The sequence below is a fragment of the Balaenoptera ricei genome, chromosome 8 (genome assembly GCF_028023285.1).
Source record: "Balaenoptera ricei isolate mBalRic1 chromosome 8, mBalRic1.hap2, whole genome shotgun sequence".
In the NCBI taxonomy this organism is placed as follows: Eukaryota; Metazoa; Chordata; class Mammalia; order Artiodactyla; family Balaenopteridae; genus Balaenoptera; species Balaenoptera ricei.
Window position 1 is genome coordinate 102,885,614 of NC_082646.1, and position 20,036 is coordinate 102,905,649.

Genomic DNA, 20,036 nt, shown 5'->3' on the forward strand with positions numbered 1-20,036 from the left:
TAGGTGTGTGTGCAGTAGAGCCTGTGCTGTGATTTTAATGTGCTGTGATTTTAATGTGCTGTGATTTTAATTTGCATTTCCCTGGTAATTCATGAAGTTGAATTGGCATTTGGATATTCTTTTTTGTGAAGTTTGGTTCACGTCTTTTGCCATTTTCTGGTTTGGTCATCTATCTTGTTTTACTGATTTGTAGAAGTTCTTTACATATTCTGGATGAGAACCTTTTCTCAGATATACGTATTGTAAATATCTTCTCCCATTTGAGGGTTCTCTTTTAATTCTCATAATGATGTCCTTTGTGAACACAAATTCTTGATGTCATAAAATTTATGCTTATTATTTATTATTTTGTATCATATGTTGTAGTAAAAGTAGAATTGAATAGGTTCACAGACCTGTCACCTGTGTTTCAGTGGCCACAGTGATGGAACCTATCTGTTTACATGACTCGTGTCAGAAACCTGGGTCATTCTACCTAACCGTGGCATACAGAATTGCAGGTACAGCGCCTGCATGGAAAAAGAACTTCCCAGGCCAGCACCAAAATTCAAGTGACAGAAAAGACAACAGTAGACTTCATAACACATTCTTTAACTGTGCTGTTATATCTTCCAGAGATATACTTGAAAAAGAATCTGTGACCCAATGGATCAGGGAAATTATACCAGAGTGAAAGAATTTATTTGCCTGGGAATTACCCAGTCTTGAGAGCTAAGCTGGGTCTTATTTGCCTTTTCGTTTTTGGTGTACATGACCACTCTGATGGGAAACCTCCTCATCATGGTTACTGTTACCTGGGAATCTCGTCTTCACACGCCCAAGTACTTCCTGCTCTGTAATCTGTTTGCTCTTGACCTCTGCTTTTCCTCCATCACAGCTCCGAAGGTCCTGGTTGATCTTCTGTCAGAGAGAAAGACCATCTCCTTCAATGGCTGTGTCACACAAATGTTCTTCTTCCACCTTCTGGGGGGAGCAGATGTCTTTTTTCTCTCTGTGATGGCACTTGATCACTACGTAGCCATCTCAAGACCCCTCCACTATCTGACTATCATGAGTAAGGAACGATGCACTAGCCTGGTGGTGGCCTCCTGGGTTGGGGGCTTTGTCCACTCCATCGTGCAGATTTCCTTGTTGCTCCCCCTGCCCTTCTATGGACCCAATGTTCTTGACACTTTCTACTGCGATGTCCCCCAGGTCCTCAAACTCGCCTGTACTGATACCGTCACTCTGGAGCTCCTGATGATTTCCAATAATGGATTACTCAGTTGGTTTACATTCTTCCTTCTCCTCGTCTCTTACACAGTCATCCTCATGATGCTGAGGTCTCAGGCAGGGGAGGGCAGGAGGAAAGCCATCTCCCCCTTCCCACATCATGGTGGTGACCCTGCACTTTGTGCCATGCATCTATGTCTACGCCAGGCCCTTCACTGCCCTCCTGACAGGTACCGCCATTTCCGTCACCTTCACTGTCATCTCCCCTCTGTTCAATCCTATGATCTACACCCTGAGAAATCAGGAAATGAAGTCAGCCATGAGGAAACTAAAGAAACAACTAGGGTGTTCGGAAAGGATTTAAATTCTATGAGGACCAGATAATCCCAAAATTTAAAGATAAATATTAAAGATTTCCCTGGCGGTCCAGCAGTTAAGACTCCACACTTCCATTGTATGGGGTGCAGGTTCAATCGCTGGTCAGGGAACTAAGATCCTGCACAGCCAAAAAAAAATTTTTTTAAATAAAGATAAATATTAAATTTTGCTTTCTCAAAATGGGAAGAAATCATGATGCTGAAAACTCAGCCTCTGTGCACTGGTGCCGAATCGAATTTCAGAGACACGGTTTTGGATGAAGTAGAAAAGAACAGCTTTATTGCTTTGTCAGGCAAAGGGGGACACAGCGGGCTCGTGCCCCCCAAAACCGTGTGTCCTCAACCCAGGAGGGTTTGGTGAGGAGTTTTATAGCAATGGTTCAAGGGCCGGGTTGCTGATAAGATTAGGGTGTGTGCAGTTTCTGCACTCATTTAATCTGGCCACAGGTGGTCTCTTAAAGAGCTTCTCTGGTTCCTTTAATCTGGAATGAAGAATGCTAACATCTTCCATTTGTTGGGGGTTTTAATTCTGTAAAGAGCTCAAAATATACTGTTATCTCTATCCCTTGAGGCAGAACCCGGACCCTGCCCCAAGGTTACACTACTATTACTTGACTGCTCCTCCCTTATCTCTACATCCCCTCCCTTCCCTGATTAGCAACTGTACGAATCTGCCCTTTGGAACTCAGAGAAAGTCATGGAGGCTGGAGTCTATTCTCTACAAACAAGAAACAGGGGACACAGAAAGGCTTCCATGTCCAGGAGCCCCACAGGGTCCTGCTCGGTTTCAATCACCTTAATGCCAAAAGCAATTAACATCTATAGATAACCATGGAGTCCTAAAAGAGGTTGGTCCTATAGTATGTGCTGGGGACCTATGGATGATACGGCTTTAAGGTGAGTCCCATTCATGTCTTCCACTACCCTCTTTCAATCATTCATTCCACGAGTATTTACAGGGCGCTTCTTATGGGCCCAACATTGCTAGGATTCAAACTGCTGCAAAAAGATTAAAAATAGTCACTGTTAGAGGCATCCCCCAAGATGCTTCCATGAAGGTATGAATAAAGTGTAGTGGAAATATTGTAGGCACTTGAAAGTTTCAAAAGACATTTAACAGCGAGTCGACCTTTCCAAAGGTCATAAGGCAGAGAGGGACAATCCAAGCAAATAACTCAGTATGTGCAGAGGGAGAGAATGGTGTAAGAGTGTGCCACATTAGTGTGGCAGTGAGCTCATTGCACCCACAACACAGTACACTCCTGGAGGGAAGACCTGTATTTGACATTTAAAAGGAAAACTGGGAAAGGAGAACTCCATTTGTGGCCCCCTGAGCAACGCAAATCCATGCTTTCTACTGGGGAGAGAGGATCCCCAAATCACTCCAAAGCTGTGGTTTCTTCCTGGGAAGAAGGAGGTAATGCTGTACATGGGAGTATTCATACAGAAATAACACTGATGGGTAGAGGCTGTAGACAGCTCACCTGGATTTGTGAAAGGCTTAAGCAAAGACAGATATTAAGCATTCCCATGGGAAGGAACTGACTCCCCATTGTATAGCAGGATTATCTCAATCACAGACTAGCCAGACCCAAATTTCTCCTTGTTTCTGCACATGGGACCTTATAACTCCTTTACACTTTCCACTCAATCCATTAGAAGTGAAAGAAAGACGAATCAAAAGCATGAAGTTTCAATCAGTGAATCTGAGATTTTGCTAGTATCTGTAATGAAAGGAATGAGAACGATGCCAGGAGAAGGTTTATCTAACAATGCAGCTGATATTTTGCTGGGACCTACTGACTGTACTATGTCTCCAGTTGTGATAAAGTTCAAGCCACAGAAGCTGACACTCATGTGTAATCAAAGTAGATTAAATACTGTGTTAAAAACATCCAAAATCAAAGTAGTTAACCACAATAAAAATATATTTCCTGCTCATGTCACAGGCCAATGCTGGTCTTTAGAAAGAGCTGTTCCAGGAAGACATTTAAAGAGACAGGCTTCGGGGCTTCCTTAGTGGCACAGAGGTTAAGAATCCACCTGCCAATTCAGGGGACACAGGTTCGAGCCCTGGTCTGGGAAGATCCCACATGCCGTGGAGCAGCTAAGCCTGTGTACCATAGCTACTCTAGAGCCGGCAAGCTACAACTACTGAGCCCACGTGCCACAACTACTGAAGCCTGTACGTCTATAGCCTGTGCTCTGCAACTGTAACAAGAGAAGACACGGCAACGAGAAGCTTGTGCACCGCAACAAAGAGTAGCCCCCTCTCGCCGCAACTAGAGAAAGCCCGCACACAGCAACAAGGACCCAACACAGCCAAAAATAAAGACAAATAAATTAATTAATTTTTAAAAAAAACACGGTGAGGAAAAGAAATTGAATTCAGAATGCCATTAAATTTACTTCTCTTTCACCATGACATGAAATAATTACTTGGATTAATATATACACATATTTTTTTTCTCCAGGTAGGAACATTTTCTTAGGGAACTATCAGATAATGAAATGATTCTAGCTTATCCTGCACAGATCCCATATATTTGGTCCTACATAAAGAACATTGATTTTAAACTTCCACAATATTTTTCATAAGCAAATAAATATATCTATAAACACAGACGGGCTGGTTTAGGAGTGATCCTGTCATTCTGTACTTCTTTGAAAAATTCAAAGAAGATTCAGGTTGTTTCAGCTTAGTTTCCAAGATGCTAGTGTAGTCAGTACCACATAAACTATATTGAAGCATCCATGAAATTCCAGCCACAAAACACTACCCTGGAGGGATCTGCAGAGTTCTTTTTTTTGTTACTGTTGCATGACTTGCCTCTCCAGTCTGAAAGAGAATATCATCCACATAGCTTTTACTTAATAGCAGACTATTAGTTCAGTACGATATTAGTGATTTATTGCTGTATAACACATTACCCCAAAACTTAGTGGCTTAAAGCAACACACATTTCTTAAGTCACAGTTTGTGTGAGTTGGGAATCCAGGCACAGCTTAGCTAAGTCTCCTGCCTAGAATCTCTCACAAGGCTGCAGTCAAGGCATCAGCTGGGAGCAGCAGTCTCATCTCAAGGTTCGACTGGGGAAGGATTGGCTTCCAAGCTCACTCATATGAGCCAGAATCATGAGCTATTGGCCTGAGAGCTTCAGTTCCTTCCTGGCTGTTCGCTGGAGGTCATCCCCAGGTTCTAGCCTTGTGGGCTTCTCCCACAGGGCAGCTTACTTCATCAGAGCGAGCAATCAAGGCAGAAAAGAGTGTGTCAGCAAGATAGAAGTCACGGTCTCTTATAGTCTAATCTGGAAAGTGACATCCTATCATTTTTGCTGTATTCTCTTCAGTAGAAGCAAGTCACTAAATCCAATCCACACACAAGGGGAGGGGATTGCACAAGAGTGTGAATATCAGAAGGAACTGACAAGTTCTCCAAGTAAACTATAAAACTGATTGCAAATGATGAAAGAAACCTAAAACTAATTTATTCAGGAAGGATTACAAAAGACCAAAAAAAAAAAAAAAGGTAAGGGGAAGTGTCAGCGGTATTTCAGAGATACTGAGCCCTTGTGACAAGGAGAATAATAGTGTCAGCTACAGAGAGGGAAGTATTTAGTTCTCGATTGCAACGATCAGATCAATTTTAGACATTTTGAGTTGAAGGTGTGCACTATATCCAAGCGAGACAATCCATGGATCTATGTTGAGAGATGAGTTTTCAAAAATGATATTGGAAATGCAGGCGTGGGGAGGGGAGGTAGACGGACTTCCCTGGCAGTCCAGTGGTTAAGATTCTGAGCTCCCACTGCAGAGGGAGCGGGTTCAATCCCTGGTAGGGGAACTAAGATCCCACGTGCTGCACGGTATGGAAAAAAAAAAAAAAAAAAAAAAGGAAAAAAAGGAAAAAAGAAATGAGAGGAGAGAGAAAATGGAAATCTTTGGGATTATAGGGCCTGGAACATGGAAGGTACTCAGTAAATATTTTATAATTAAATATTTAATGGATGAATGGTACCAACCCATCCTTCGTCTGCTTTTATTCCCTCTTTGTGTGAGAAGTTTGGTGGAAAACAAGGAGAAAATGCATTTCCCAGTCTTTATGATGCATCTGATTATGTATATTATTAGGACAACAAGCAAACCATCTGCCTAAAAAAAAAAAAAAAAGTAAGAAAGAAAGAAATGAAATAGACTGAGACACACCCTCCTGGGAGTTCTATTTATTTTCCCTGAGTTCCCACCTCTGAAGGAGACAGACTCTTCTGTTTGTCCCCTATGAGCCCTTCAGGCAAAGATATTTGGGTTCTAATCCCAAGGTCTATGAGGATACATCTCCTCCCCTGCATTAGGAGGATTTCAAAACCAAAATGTGCATGTTTGCGTACCCCTTCCAGTGTGTGTTCAATTTCTTAATAACACTCTAGGGAACTGCATCCCAATAGGAAAGTCTGGCTACTCAGGTTCAACACTCACTTCCAAAAGTGTTCCCTCCGGTGATCCTTCCATTGGGGCTGGGGCTCAGAGACTGGTGCTCACGGCAGCGGCACCGTGGGGCAGCGTGTTGGGACCACTCAGAGGCAATTCTCGGAGCCTACCCTTTGCCCCCTGTATCAGGAGAGAAGGCACTGTACCAACCAGCCCCCAGAGGCATGTCTACCTTAAAGAGGAGTACTCCTTGATAATCAATCATTCCTAAGGTCAGTGTATGCAACCGAATGGCTAGCACTACTTCTTGGGTAAGGATTAGAGGTCGGGAGCTTTAAGTGGGGGCTTTTGAGTGCGTGCTTGTGTGTCTGACTATATGTCTGAGCATGTGTGCCCATGCACTACCAGTTTTGAAATATTATTGTGGATTTCAGAAATATTTTGAAGGTTAATAATGCTCCTGAAAGGTGGAGGATGCTGTATATTAAAGCTAAAAACTTCAGTGATGCAGAGCAGAATAATTAGTCCTTCAGTACTAGGAAGGGGACTTGAAGAGCATAGAGAGAAGGTCAGCTTGTCAAGAGGGATGGGGGAACATATGCTTGGTGGACTATTGTGGTGGGGATTCCCTCAAGTTGGGGACTCTATGAAATTCAATAAGCCGGTTTTGGGGGGTTTTGGAGGTTTTTTCTGGTTGTTTGTTTGGCCAGCTGTGTGGTTTGCAGGGTCTTATTTCCCTGACCAGGGATCAAACCTGGCCTGGCAGTGAGAGCCCCGAGTCCTAACCACTGGACCGTCAGGAAACTCCCAAGCCTGTTTTATTAGAATGGGTTTACCTGGGCCTATTTCTAAAGAAGTTCTTGAGATCTTGAACTCGTTCTTGCCAAAAGCAAGGACAAAAGCAAACTTATAAACAATAGTTCTCTGTTTTCTCTCCTTCCTTCCTGTTGCAGACACACATACAGAGGGATTCTCATTTGTCCTCCCACCCTCCATCTTTACTTTCTTAGTTGTGCATGTATTTTGCACAGGGAAGTGTACCCATTTTTCAGCATTTTTCAGTTGCATTGGTGACTTGATTACTTTCACGACTCATTTGTGCACAGAACCTCGTGCATTTGGGTTTCAAAGCCCATTCTCCTAACCACTACGGTAGACCGCCCCTGGAAATTCTTGATCGCAGCCGTTTTTCTTGCCACCACTAATAAGCCATCAGTTAACTATCAAGAAACAGTTGAGGTTTACAGTTAATTGAGGTTCAAATGTTGGTAAAAGCAATGGACGGAACACAGTCTTAGACTCGTCACAAGGTAATTGAGGGCAACATTATTTAAAACAATTGAGTATTAAAACTCCAAAGGTGGGGGGGTCATAAATTGGGAATGTGGAATTAACAGATGCACACTACCATATATAAAATAGATTTAAAAAACAAGGATTTACTGTATAGCACAGGGAACTATATTCAATATCTTGTAATAACCTATAATGGAAAAGAATAGAAAAAATGAATATAGATATATACATACATACATATCTCCAAATCACTTTGCTATATACCTGAAACAAACACAATATTGTAAATCAACTATACTCCAATAAAAAAATTTTTAAATATATATATATATATATATATATTTTTTTTTTTTTTTTTTTTTTTTTTTGCCACACCACACAGCACGTGGGATCTTAATTCCCCAACCAGGGATTTAACCCGGGGCCCCCTTCAGTAGAAGTGCGGAGTCCTAACCACTGGACCGCCAGGAAAGTCCTCCAAAATATATATATTTTTTAAAAAGCTCCGTGGTGACCTAAATGAGAAGGAAATCTGAAAAGGAGGGGATGTGTATACACGTGTAGCTGATTCACTTTGCTGTACACTATAAACTAACACAACATTGTAAAGCAACTATACTCCAACAAGAAAAAATTTTTTAATTTAAAAATTAAAAAAAAAAGAGCTCCAAAGGTCTAGAAATCACCTAGATCAATGGATCCATTTAGTATTGTTTAATATTGTGCAGAACTTGCCTACTTGTAAAGGGATTCAAGGCAGTGAAGGCCCCCATTTCACTCATGATAAGACTGAACATCTTGGAGTTTACATGCCTTTAAAGATTCCACTATTGTTCCACGGAGGCCTCAGAGCTCAGATCTCCCAGGCTGGTATCTTTTCTCTGTGCCACAAAACTTCCCGCCGCAGTCCAACATTAAAAAAAAGAAAGAAAGAAAAAGAAAAATCCTCTGTGCATTATCTTAAAAACTTCATGTGTTCTGATCATTTTCTTTTAAAAATCTGTAAAAAGCATTTACTCTGAAGAAAATAATGGCCCTTTTTTTTAAAAAATAAATTTGTTTATTTATTTATTTGTTGCTGCACTGGGTCTTCACTGCTGCACGCGGGCTTTCTCTGGTTGCGGCGAGCAGGGGCTACTCTTCTTGTGGTGCACGGGCTTCTCATTGCGGTGGATTCTCTCTTTGTGGAGCACGGGCTCTAGGCACGCGGGCTTCAGTAGTTGTGGCACGTGGGCTTCAGTAGTTGTGGCACGTGGGCTCAGTAGTTGTGGCTCACGGGCTCTAGAGCGCAGGCTCAGTAGGTGTGGCCCACGGGCTTAGTTGCTCCGCGGCATGTGGGATCTTCCCGGACCTAGGGCTCAAACCCATGTCCCCTACATTGGCAGGCGTATTCTTAACCACCGTGCCACCAGGGAAGTCCCTAACTGGCCCTTTTAAAAACTAAAAATATTTGAAAAGGATGTAATCTTCTGGGAGTTATTGATGGATTCATAGATCACTGTGAGTGAGCCAAGAAAATTAGCTTTGTGCTGCTTGGGCTTCAAAGGAAAGGGAATAGGAGGAAAGTTAGTAACGTAGAAGTTCTGTTCTGATGAGAAAATGAAACATAAAGTACAGTGGGATCCGGAGAGCTGAGTCATGAACAGCAGGACGAGAGGCTGGCTTCAGTACGGACAGAATACAGAGGGAAGTGGTACAAAGAAGTGTCAGAGGTGAACACAGCCCAGTGTTAGTGAAAACAGTAGTGAAAAGGCTAAGCTCCAAGCCTATTTGCCCAAAGCGATGGGTGCTTTAAAGGGAGAGTGAGGGGGACAAGCTGGGGCTCAGTAGAGCCAGAAAAGTGAAAAATTGCAAAGAGTCAGTCAGTGTCAGTGCGATTAGGCTGGTTGTGTCTGGGAGCTGGAAGTAACCCCCCACGGAGACTGGGAGACAGAGGCCCCTTCCTTCCTGTTGATATTTAAAGGAAAGGCTCTCAGTCCTTGAGAGAGACACTTGTTAGTCGCAAGAGATACATATTGACAATTACAAGGCCTTTCCCATAAATGCTCTAAGTAAAGGAGGTCAGCGGCCTATCTCAGAGGTTGGCTGGAACAAACAGTAAATTCTCCCGGCAGCTTTGTGCTTTCCCGGGAAGGCATTTTAATGGGGGTTTGGGGGTCATCCTAAGGACACAGCCTTGTGCCGCCAGAGGCCATGATACAGTCTGGTCATCTCTTGGTGCAGGTTTGGACAGAGTCATTAGGTGCCGAGATTGTGCAGTTCTCAGGGGCACAAGGAAACTTTGGGGTGATGGAGATGTTCCTTATCCTAATTGTGGTGATGGCTTCATGGGTGTACATGTATGTCAAATCTCATCAAACTGTACCTTTAAATGTGTGCAGTTCATTGTATGGAAGCTACACCGCAACAAAGCCGATTTAAAAAAAAACAAAGCTACAAAAGACAATTTTGTTTTAAGCAGTTGGCAAAATCACAATAGCCTGATGCCTGTCAACACCCAAACTAGAATTTAATCTAAATGTTCTCTTTAAAACAGGGTGGGAAACAGGAGAAAAGCATCAAGTAGGATTTATAGGAAATGAAGCTTGGTAATAAAAGTTTTTAAAAAATTGTGCTCCTTTGCAAACTAGAAATGTTCTAAATTGTTTTATCCTTTGGTATACTTTTGTTTGTTTTTAGAGTAACAGATTTTATTACTTAGAGCAGTTTTAGGTTTACATAAAAATTAGAACCTACAGAGCGTTCCCTCTCCCCACTACCACCCCAGTTTCCCTTATTAGTAATGCACGTATTATTAATTCATCTTGCATTAGTGTGCTACATTAGGTACCAATTGAGGAACCAATATTGATACATTGTTATTAACTGCAGTCCACAGTTTGCATGAGGTCTCACTCTTCGTGTTGTACATTCTATGGGTTTTAGTAAAGGCATAATGTCATGTATCCACAATCAGAGTATCATATAGAATAGTTTCAATGCCCTAAAAATCCCGTGTCTCACCTATTCATCCCTCCCCACCTCCACACCCAGCCCCCGGCAACCGTTAATCTTTTCATTATAATTTTATCTTTTCCAGAACGTCATATAGTTGGGATCATACAGTATGGACATTTTCAGATCAGCTTCTCTCACTTAGTAATGTAACTAAAGTTTCCTCTGTCTTTTCTTGGCTTGAGAGCTCATTACCTTTTATCACTGAATAATATCCCATTGTATGAAACGTATCTGCTTTTGAAGCTAGATTTGATAATAGTTGCAATTATTTCAAAGAATCATATTTTATAAGAAAAGAATAAAAAAGTGTATTTTTGTCAGCGTTTCTGAAATAATGTGTATAAAAGATTGGCTCTGCAAAATGTTAACTGTGATATACGCAGCGGAAATGTGGTCTGTGCCGAACTCAGTTTAAGTGAATTAAACAAGTTTCTTTAAGCTTCACAATCCTATAAAACAAACATGATTAATACGCATTTTTACTGATGATAAACTGAGGCGGCAAGGAGTGACGTACAAATGTAAGTGATGAAAGGAAGGGAGCCTGAGAAAGGAAAACCATTTGTCCAGTGTCCTGGAGGGCAAAGTCCTTGCCAAGAGCATTATGGGGAGCAGGGGCTATAGCTATCAGTTGTCAAGTCCCAATCTTGGGCCATGGAAATCAGAGGAAAACAAGACACCAAAAGAAGGGAGACTGAAAAAAAAAAAAAAAGAAGAAGAAGAAAGAAACAGTGATTTACTCAATTAAATTGTCTTAGCTGCTGCAAAGCTATTTATCCTAGGGAGACAGTAAACCGTAAACTGGTTTTTTGGCCTAATTTAGTGCAGATCACCGGTATCATGAAAATCTGGTCAGACTATGCCAAGCAGATGGTCTCCTGTGGAAGAAGATGAGAGAAGAAAGTACAAGCTTCCATTAGAGCCACAGACCGTGTTTTATATTTTTCCCCTGCGTGTGTTTCCCACTTCCTAACAATTAGATACATGAGTGTGCATGAAAACAAAAGCAAAGCTAGTCTCTTCACTTCTCAGAGCATTCAGTGACTTTTTAAGAGGCATATAGAATCTATAAAATGATAAGCCTGTAAAATTTTTAATAAGAATTTAATAATGTACTGATTTAGGAGCTTCTATTAATTACACCCGTTGGAAACCCACTCTTTGGTTTGCTCTGAGAGAACTCAGAAAATGCCATCTACTAGAGATAGAATTGTAGGCATCCCTGCCCAAAAGAAAAATAACCATACAAATAACCCCAAGGCAGTCTGGTCATATAACTCACGCTCCTTTTGTTTTTAATGATATCTTTTCTATATTCTATTTTCTGTTTTCTCTCCAGGTAATTGAAGAAGAAGAAGAAACATGACCCGATGGAGCAGGGAAATTACACCAGGGTGAAAGAATTTATTTTTCAAGGACTGACCCAGTCCCAAGAGCTGAGCCTGGTCTTATTTCTTTTGTTATCCTTGGTGTACACAGCTACCGTGATGGGAAACCTCCTCATCATTGTCACCGTGACCTGTGAGTCTCGCCTTCACACCCCCATGTACTTCCTGCTCCGCAATCTCTCTGTCTTGGACATTTGCTTCTCCTCCATCACTGCTCCGAAGGCCCTAGTAGACCTTCTTACAAGGAGAAAGGTCATCTCCTTCAATGGCTGCACCACTCAGATGTTTTTCTTCCACCTCCTCGGTGGGGCAGATATTTTCTCTCTCTCTGTGATGGCCTTTGATCGCTACATGGCCATCTCCAAGCCCTTGCACTACGTGACCATCATGAGTAGGGCACGATGTACTGCCCTCATTGTGGCCTCCTGGGTGGGGGGCTTCGTCCACTCCATCGTGCAGATTTCCCTCTTGCTCCCAGTCCCCTTCTGTGGACCTAATGTTGTGGATGGTTTCTACTGCGATGTTCCCCAGGTCCTCAAACTCGCCTGCACCGACACCTTTGCCCTTGAGGTCTTAATGATTTCCAATAATGGCTTGATCTCTACACTGTGGTTCATCTTCCTCCTTGTGTCCTACACAGTCATCTTGACAATGCTGAGGTCTCACACTGGGGAGGGCAGGAGAAAAGCCATCTCCACTTGCACAGCCCACATCACGGTGGTGACCTTGCACTTTGTGCCCTGCATCTATGTCTACGCCCGGCCCTTCACTGCCCTCCCCATGGACAGAGCTGTCTCCATTACCTTCACTGTCATCATTCCTGTCCTGAACCCCATGATCTACACCCTGAGGAACCAGGAGATGAAGTCAGCCATGAAAAGATTGAAGAGGAGATTTGGAACTTACGAAAAGAAATAGATGCCATAGGGGACTTCCCTGGTGGTGCAGTGGTTAAGAATCCACCTGCCAATGCAGGGGACACGGGTTAGAGCCCTGGTCCGGGAAGATCCCACATGCCCCAGAGCAACTAAGCCCATGCGCCACAACTACTGAGCCCACGTGCCACAACTACTGAAGCCCGTATGCCTAGAGCCCGTGCTCCGCAACAAGAGAAGCCACCGCAATGAGCAGCCCGTGCACCACACGAAGAGGAGACCCCACTCTCCATAACTAGAGAAAGCCCGTGCACAGCAACGAAGGCCCAATGCAGCCAAAAATAAATAAATTTATTTTAAAAAAAAGAAATAGATGCCATGAAGTCCAGACTGGAAGAGTCAGAACTGAAAAGTATTTTCTCACAACACAATAGAAGACCCCAATCAACAGACCATGGTGAGGCCAGAGTTTTCCCTTTGCCCTACAGCAGAATCCTCTAATAAGGATGGTCTGAAATAATCGTCTCTGTAAGAATTTCTCATGGCGTGGTTGTTAGCAACTTAGAGTCTCAGATCTGTAAGTTGTCAGCTCTGAAAGGGACTCTAAAACTTATATCACTCAAACACCTCATTTTACAGGTGAGGAAATGAAGTCTGAGAGAAAATTACCTCTCAGTTCTTGAGTTGTGGCTGTACCACGTGTACAGCCCAAGCAATAATTAGTAAAATGATCTCCAGGGACCAGGAGTCCAGGCTATAAAATCCAGCCACCCCTCCCTTTGTGGAAGTTTGCCATTGCCCACCGTGGAGGATATGAGTTCTGTTTTTCTAAGGAAACCTTTGGGTTTCCCTTACAGAAGCTGAGATAACTTTCATATTTTTCCAAAGTTTTCATAGCTAATAAATGGCTCAGGCAAGGCTAGATCTGAGATCTCTGACCATCAGCTAAATGCATGTCTGACTACTCCTGTTGCCTCAGGCAGGATTTGAGGGCATCTGAAACAAGCTCGTCTATGAAAATTTATCCTCTATTGTAATGTTATGAAAGGCACTTTGCTGTCTTTATCTGACCGAGGAGTACGTATGGTAAGTCTTCCGTACCTCTAAGAATTTCAACATCATTTTCCTGCCATTTATTCTGGGCCAGCCCTCAAGGGAGAAAGGAACCCTACCCTGCCTGCTTCGCTAGAATGTGCCTGAGTCACAGGTTCGCAAGAAGCAAAGGTTTAAGAATAAACTGACTTTCCATTATTCAGGGACTGATTGTCTAGAAGATTACAAATCAGCCCATTCTAAATTCTTCCTCGTTCCTCTTTCTAGCATTTTCTTTAGAGCCTCCGCATTAAGAGAATAGAAACAATAATAAATTCCAGTGGGTCTCCTGGCAACCTATTATTTTTGTCGAGTAAATAGATGAAAACTGTAGTCAACTGAAATTTGGACTGGAAGTACTGACTGGCCTGTTATATCCCAGTCTAATCTCCCAGCCATGTCTGATGGACAGATGTAAGGGAAGTAAAGAGCCATTTGCACAGAGGGGTTCAGGAGGGAAACACAAACAAGGGAAACTTGCTCCAAAATCCAGCCCCTCCCAACCAGCTCTATCGCTGCGTACTGTTGCTCCCTTGGTGTTGCCCTGAAATTCCTGCTCGTGGGATATTTCATAAATTAGACACAGTTCATGGGGTTCAAGCTAGATACAACGCCACTGAAAGCACACAACTCACACCAGGACTTGAACCCTGCCAAAACTCAGATGGGTCTTGAACCCACTATCTTTTAATTGAGATCACACACCTGGCTTCAGGACTTGCTGAAGTTCAGGTTCTTTATGTCTCAGCGCAGAAAAAATTCAGTGAGAGGCAAAGTGATAGGTAAGAAGTGGATTTACTTAGAGAAATATACACTCCATAGACAGAGTGTGGGCCATCTCAGAAGGCGAGAGGACCCAAATATGGGGTTGCTAGTTTTTATGGGCAGGGTAATATTTTTTCCTTTTTTTTTTTTTGGCCTTGGCATACAGGATCTTAGTTCCCTGATCAGGGATCAAACCCATGCCCCCTGCAGTGGAAGCATGGAATCCTAATCACTGGACCACCAGGGAGTTCCTTGGCTGGGTAATTTCATAGGCTAATGAGTGGGAGGATTTTTCTAACTGTTTTGGGGAAGGGGCAGGGACTTCCAGGAATTGGGCCACTGTCCACTTTTTGGCCTTTCATAGTCGGCCTCAGAACTGTCATGGTGCCTGTGGGCATGTCATTTAGATGCTAATGTATTACAATGAGCATATAATGAGGCTCAAGGTCCACTGGAAGTCAAATCTCTAAATCCATTCTCAGTATTATCTCACTAGGGATTAATTTCAGGTGGTCTACTGGCGCAGCCAAAGGCACCAGGTGTCATCCCAGAGTGGAAGAGATGTAGGACACGAAAGCTGCATTGGGTGCATGTGAGGGAGGTAAATCCAAGTCCGGGGTGTAAAGGTAGCCCAGAGACCCAGGTACGGAAGGATGGAACACTTCAGCAAGGTGTCAGGGGCAACACAAGGCAGACGCTATTGACAAAATTCACATTTGCTCATGTCTGATCCTGGACTCACGGATGCTTTACTAAAGTTGGAAGATCTCTTAAAAATCTCCATTTGCTTCTTTTGGGTGGCTGTTACTTCCTACCTAGAATTAAAATCATTCACCACACTTTTGACTTCAGCCTTGAATTTTGTACCTAATTACCCATGTAACAAAAACGTCAAAAACAATTCAAGCTTCCCTTGGAACCAAAGAATACAGAATCATATTCTGCCATAACTAGTATGTTCCTTTATCAACAGTAGCAACTACTTTCTTCCTTGTGAATAATTTTTTATTACCAAAAAACAAAACCAAAAAACTTCCCTTCCACATACCTTTTTTAGCGTTTAGTCTTTACTTTCTAGAGGCAAATAGTGAATTGAGGATTCACAAGAGACTAGTTCCAGGAAAAAAAAAAAAAAATACATACACACACATGTATACACACTTTTTACTTTGAGACTATCCCAGGATACACACACATACACACGCACAAACACACACACACACACTTACTTTTAAGAGACAATTAATTGATTACTGGGTTCCTAAAAGACCACAGTACTTTGGAGAGAAGCAGTATACATTAAAATCTATTTCCCATGAAAATGTGTTCCTTCTCCTTCCATGTAATGAGAACGTGTTGCTTGACAACAATCTTTTAACATATGGGTTCTAACACAGGGTATTTGCGTTTTGGCTAAATCGTTCAACATCTCCCACCTTGGGAGATGTTGGGAAGCTGTATTTCTAAAGAACCTCTTAAATTTAGGAGCAGTGTCTACAGAGCAAAATGTTTCATAATGTCTTCTCACCACTAGAGGGGCCTATTCCTTTTCCATGATTCTCCCTTTGGCAGACGTTTCAGAATTTAGCTGAGATTTTTATTTCCAAAAAGACGAAGCCTCAAAACCTATGTCGAATGAAAAAAAAGAAAATAAAAAAACACAACCTAAAAGTGGAGAATTATGTTTTATTCAGCGGACTTACCGAGGACTTAAGCCTGAGATACAGCCTCTCAGATCTGAGGGACTGTTCTGAAGAGGTAAGAGAGAGCCAGGATATATTGGAGTTTTTGCAAAAAAACAAAACAAAAACAAAAAAACATAGTCAAACATCAAAAGAGTACTGGTGATTAAAGAAATAGACATCTCAAGTTAATGAATTTAGCACCTTTCTATGTATGAGAAAATGCAAGAGTCTGGGCTTACTGAAATCATTCCTTTGATCTGCACCTTAATCTTCTAGGGCCAGTGTGTGACCTTGGGCCATTACGTAACTTCTCTGTGCTTCCTCTTAGTCGTTTGTAAAATGGGTTAGATAATAATGACTATTCAAGATTTCCGCTATTATTGTTCTACATAGTGATCCACCCCAAAACCAATGACCAAGGAATTCCACTACGGTATCATCTGTAAGACCGAATACAATTTAATCGCTCATCAAAAAGCACAGACTAAAGAATTAGGATATATCCAAACACCGGAAGTGAAAAGATGAGTGAAGACTTAAGAAGGAAATAGAAAGATTTCTAGAATATTGTTGGGGTCGAGCAGTACGTCTGGCAACGCTACCTTTGTACACTAATCATAAGTGATTTATAAAGAAAATGTTTAGTTATACTGCTGATCCGGGGCCCCCCAGGTTCAGCTGTTGGCTGGAACAAACAGTAAATGGGGCTGGGGCGGCGGCAGCATTCAGTTTTCTCAGGCTGACACTTTCACTGAAACTAGAGTCACTTTAGGCATGCAGCCTTGAGCTGCTAAAAACAATGTTAGTGTTAACTGTTTTTTCAAGTCTTATAGGCCGCCTAGTTGAGAGGAGGGCTCAGAGGAGCCCAGCTAGAGTTTGGTCAAAGGGAAATTCTTTGCCAGAGGGAAACAGCACCGTAAAACACGTGGGGCTGTTTGAATTCTCCACCATGAGCATATAATTTTTCAAAAAGTTTTTTTACATTAAATAAAAGTACGAGGTCAGTGGACTTAGAAGTAATCAACAAAGGAGAGAGGTGACCTTCGGGATAACCCTTAACTGAGTGGTGGCAGAAACACTGAAAGATGGCAATGCACGGTTTAGAAGGAGCGGGATCCGGACTTCTACCCAGGCACCTGGAGGCAGAACTGCGGGGGGGTAGTCGGGAGCGCGCAGGCGCAGAGACGCGCGATGACCTGAGCAGGGCGGGGCCGCTTGCACCTCCCTAGTGGTGCCACGAGGGGGCAGCCGTGGTGGCCGATGTGCGCGGACACCTCTGGAGCCTAGCGGGTGCTTCGGGACGCAGCGCTGAGCCCGGTTGGAAACGGCAGCGTCTCCGACTTCCTGGAGTAAAACTCAAGTTCCGGCTGGCAAAAAGAAACCTTAAAGTATCCATGAAAAAGAAGAACACCCTGCTCTGGTTCCACTGGGGCTCGAACCCAGGACCTTCTGCGTGTAAAGCAGACGTGATAACCGCTACACTATGGAACCACGCGGTGTATGGTTGTACCAGGATAGAATAACAGCACACAAAGACTTTTTCCTCCCGATGTGCAATGAGGTTGAGAGTTGATGCCTGGCGATCGCTCGCGAGAAGAAACTTTCAGATTTCAGACTTTCAAGCGCAATGCCCATCCACGCTTCTCCTTGGCGACGCGGGCTCCCCCGTTTGTCCGAGAAAGAAAGCGTGGCCCGACGTGCAGGCGACCGTCCCCCAGACAGACGCCGCTCCTCCCTTGATGTAAGCAACGCGGAGAACCCTTATGCGTCGGGCTCTGTGGCGCAATGGATAGCGCATTGGACTTCTAGATTAGATGGAGGCATTCAAAGGTTGTGGGTTCGAGTCCCACCAGAGTCGCTTTTGTTTTGATAAAGAAAGAGCTAGGAGGAAGACAAACACATTACCTACGATTTCCGATGAGATTCGCCCACTTTGAAAAGGAGCCTATTCCAGTTCCCTGTGGTGTCCTCAGACGTGACTGTGTTAGGAATCCTGCTACTTGAGTCTTCATCGCTTTCGTATGGCTCCAGTTCCTGGTGACTGGACATGAGGAAATTAGCAGGATGTGATGAAAGTTACTGAGTTTCCCATCCCCCCCATCCCCGTATTGTTCTTTTACATAAGGCATAAAATTTTTAAATTGTGCAACTTTTCGTAGCTCATTATTACTCAGGTTATGTAAAAATAAGCACAGATCTGGCGGATACCAGAATGGCCGAGTGGTTAAGGCGTTGGACTTAAGATCCAATGGATTTATATCCTCGTGGGTTCGAACCCCACTTCTGGTACATGTTAGCCTGCTTTTCTGAACATAACTTGAATCATTTTTTCCGAATTCCTGAGGATTTAAGGATTGTGAGCCGTCCATTTTGCAGCCTGAGTGGTTAAGTGGCAGTGACCTTTTAATCTGAAAGTTTATAGCAGACGTAGAAAGTGTAGCAATAGCTTCAGAACCGATGGTTTGGAAGGTAAAAAGTAAACGTCTGCGTGAAACTATACTACTTTGTAGGGGAGGGGGCGAGAGGGACATTGCTCAGTAAAAACGTTCATTTTTTGAAATAGCGATTATCTAAGATCATGCTATGTGCCAAATACCGTTCTAAACGCTGAGGTTGTGGGAATGCAAAGATTTAAAAGAAAAGAAAGTAAACCAAACAGAAAATAACATTAAGAAAAGAAAAAAAAAATAGAAGGTCCTTAACCGACAAGGTTTTTGTCCAGAAGCACTTACAGGACAGAGCGACAGAGGTAAGAGATGGTCCATAAACAAGCAAATAAATAGGAGAATTTCAGATGGCGATAAGCTCTTACAAAGAATTAAGTGGGGTGGCACAATACAGTGGCATAGAACTTTTTCAGGACAAACTTATTCCATTTGATTATGGAAATCATTCACCTCGACAGGTATGTTCTTCCCTCTCTCTACCAAACAAAAACTTCCAAGGACCAGTTCTGCCCCCTCCTCCCCCACGAAAAGCCTTCCCTGACCCCTGGCCCTCAGTCAACTGTCCATTCATTCATTCAGCAGTTTTTGAGAGCTTACTTGGATAACAGCGGAGATGTACAGAGAGGTCCTGTCCTCACAGCAGAAACATTCTAGGAGGAAAGACAGACCATTAAACAGGTGTTGAAGGCAGGTTGTGGTGGGAGCAGCCATACGGACAGTCTGAGTCCTCGGGACCCAACCCCCTCTGGAGAGGATCAAGCAGAGATCTCTGCGGCAAGTTCTCATCCCTGTCTTTAAGGATCGGAGGGAACTTCCCAAACCAAAGAACTTAGAAAGTGGGAAGAGGGGGCATTTCAAGATGGCGGACGGAGGGATGGAGGGGTGGTGCGTAAGAAAAAAAACAGGATAGTTTGTTAAATGAAATTACACACAGCTCCAGTTAACTGTCTCTACGCTAAGCAGCCCAGTTCCACACCATTAACACTTGATTATACACAGTTTGAGACTTTTGTTCTCAGGGTTCAAAGCCTGTCAGTCTAGTCTGCCTTAGGGGAACAGGAAACAAATCTTCACGCTCTCCTGCGTTACATTCAAAGCTGAGTACAGAACTGTTGTAGGAAGCTGAGGTTAGACCAAAGGCTCACTAACTCCCCCAGAGAATTGGCTTCATCTTACAGGCTTTTTTTTTTTTCCGAGGGGGAGGCTCTTTTTATTTTTCTTGGCTAAATCCAGCCTTGTCATATGATTCTTAGGGATCTACATCTTCATTTGTGAAAAGCGCACCTAATTCACTGGTGATTTTTCAATACCAGTGTAGGGGAGCAAAATTTACCACCCCAAAATGTCTCTCTGGCATGCGGATTGTTTAGAGCTGAAAACAATCAAGGCCCAAAAGACTCAAGAAGAAAGTTTGACTTTTGACCTTCTCCCTAACTGCCTAAAGAATGTAGATGAAGGATCTGTTCCAGGAAAG

General features: G+C 43.0%; 1 protein-coding gene, 3 non-coding genes and 1 pseudogene across 4 annotated transcripts; 4 read left to right on the forward strand and 1 right to left on the reverse strand.

The window, feature by feature from the left end:
- Positions 1-645: 645 nt before the first annotated feature.
- Positions 646-1,576, forward strand: LOC132370011 (olfactory receptor 4D9-like; annotated as a pseudogene).
- Positions 1,577-11,680: 10,104 nt separating this feature from the next.
- On the forward strand, positions 11,681-12,616 carry LOC132370012 (olfactory receptor 4D9-like). The gene has a single exon (XM_059929733.1). It carries the CDS (start codon positions 11,681-11,683, stop codon positions 12,614-12,616), a length of 936 nt encoding a protein of 311 aa, XP_059785716.1.
- Positions 12,617-17,533: 4,917 nt separating this feature from the next.
- Positions 17,534-17,606, reverse strand: TRNAV-UAC (transfer RNA valine (anticodon UAC)). Its single transcript has one exon. It is a non-coding gene; the product is annotated as a tRNA-Val (tRNA).
- Positions 17,607-17,886: 280 nt separating this feature from the next.
- TRNAR-UCU (transfer RNA arginine (anticodon UCU)) lies at positions 17,887-17,973 on the forward strand. Its single transcript is given in 2 exon segments — positions 17,887-17,923; positions 17,938-17,973. It is a non-coding gene; the product is annotated as a tRNA-Arg (tRNA).
- Positions 17,974-18,321: 348 nt separating this feature from the next.
- Positions 18,322-18,404, forward strand: TRNAL-UAA (transfer RNA leucine (anticodon UAA)). Its single transcript has one exon. It is a non-coding gene; the product is annotated as a tRNA-Leu (tRNA).
- Positions 18,405-20,036: the final 1,632 nt, after the last annotated feature.

What these genes read in the sequence shown, in the direction of transcription:
- LOC132370012 (XM_059929733.1), top strand. Translation starts at nt 11,681, where the DNA reads ATGGAGCAGGGAAATTACACCAGGGTGAAAGAATTTATTTTTCAAGGA.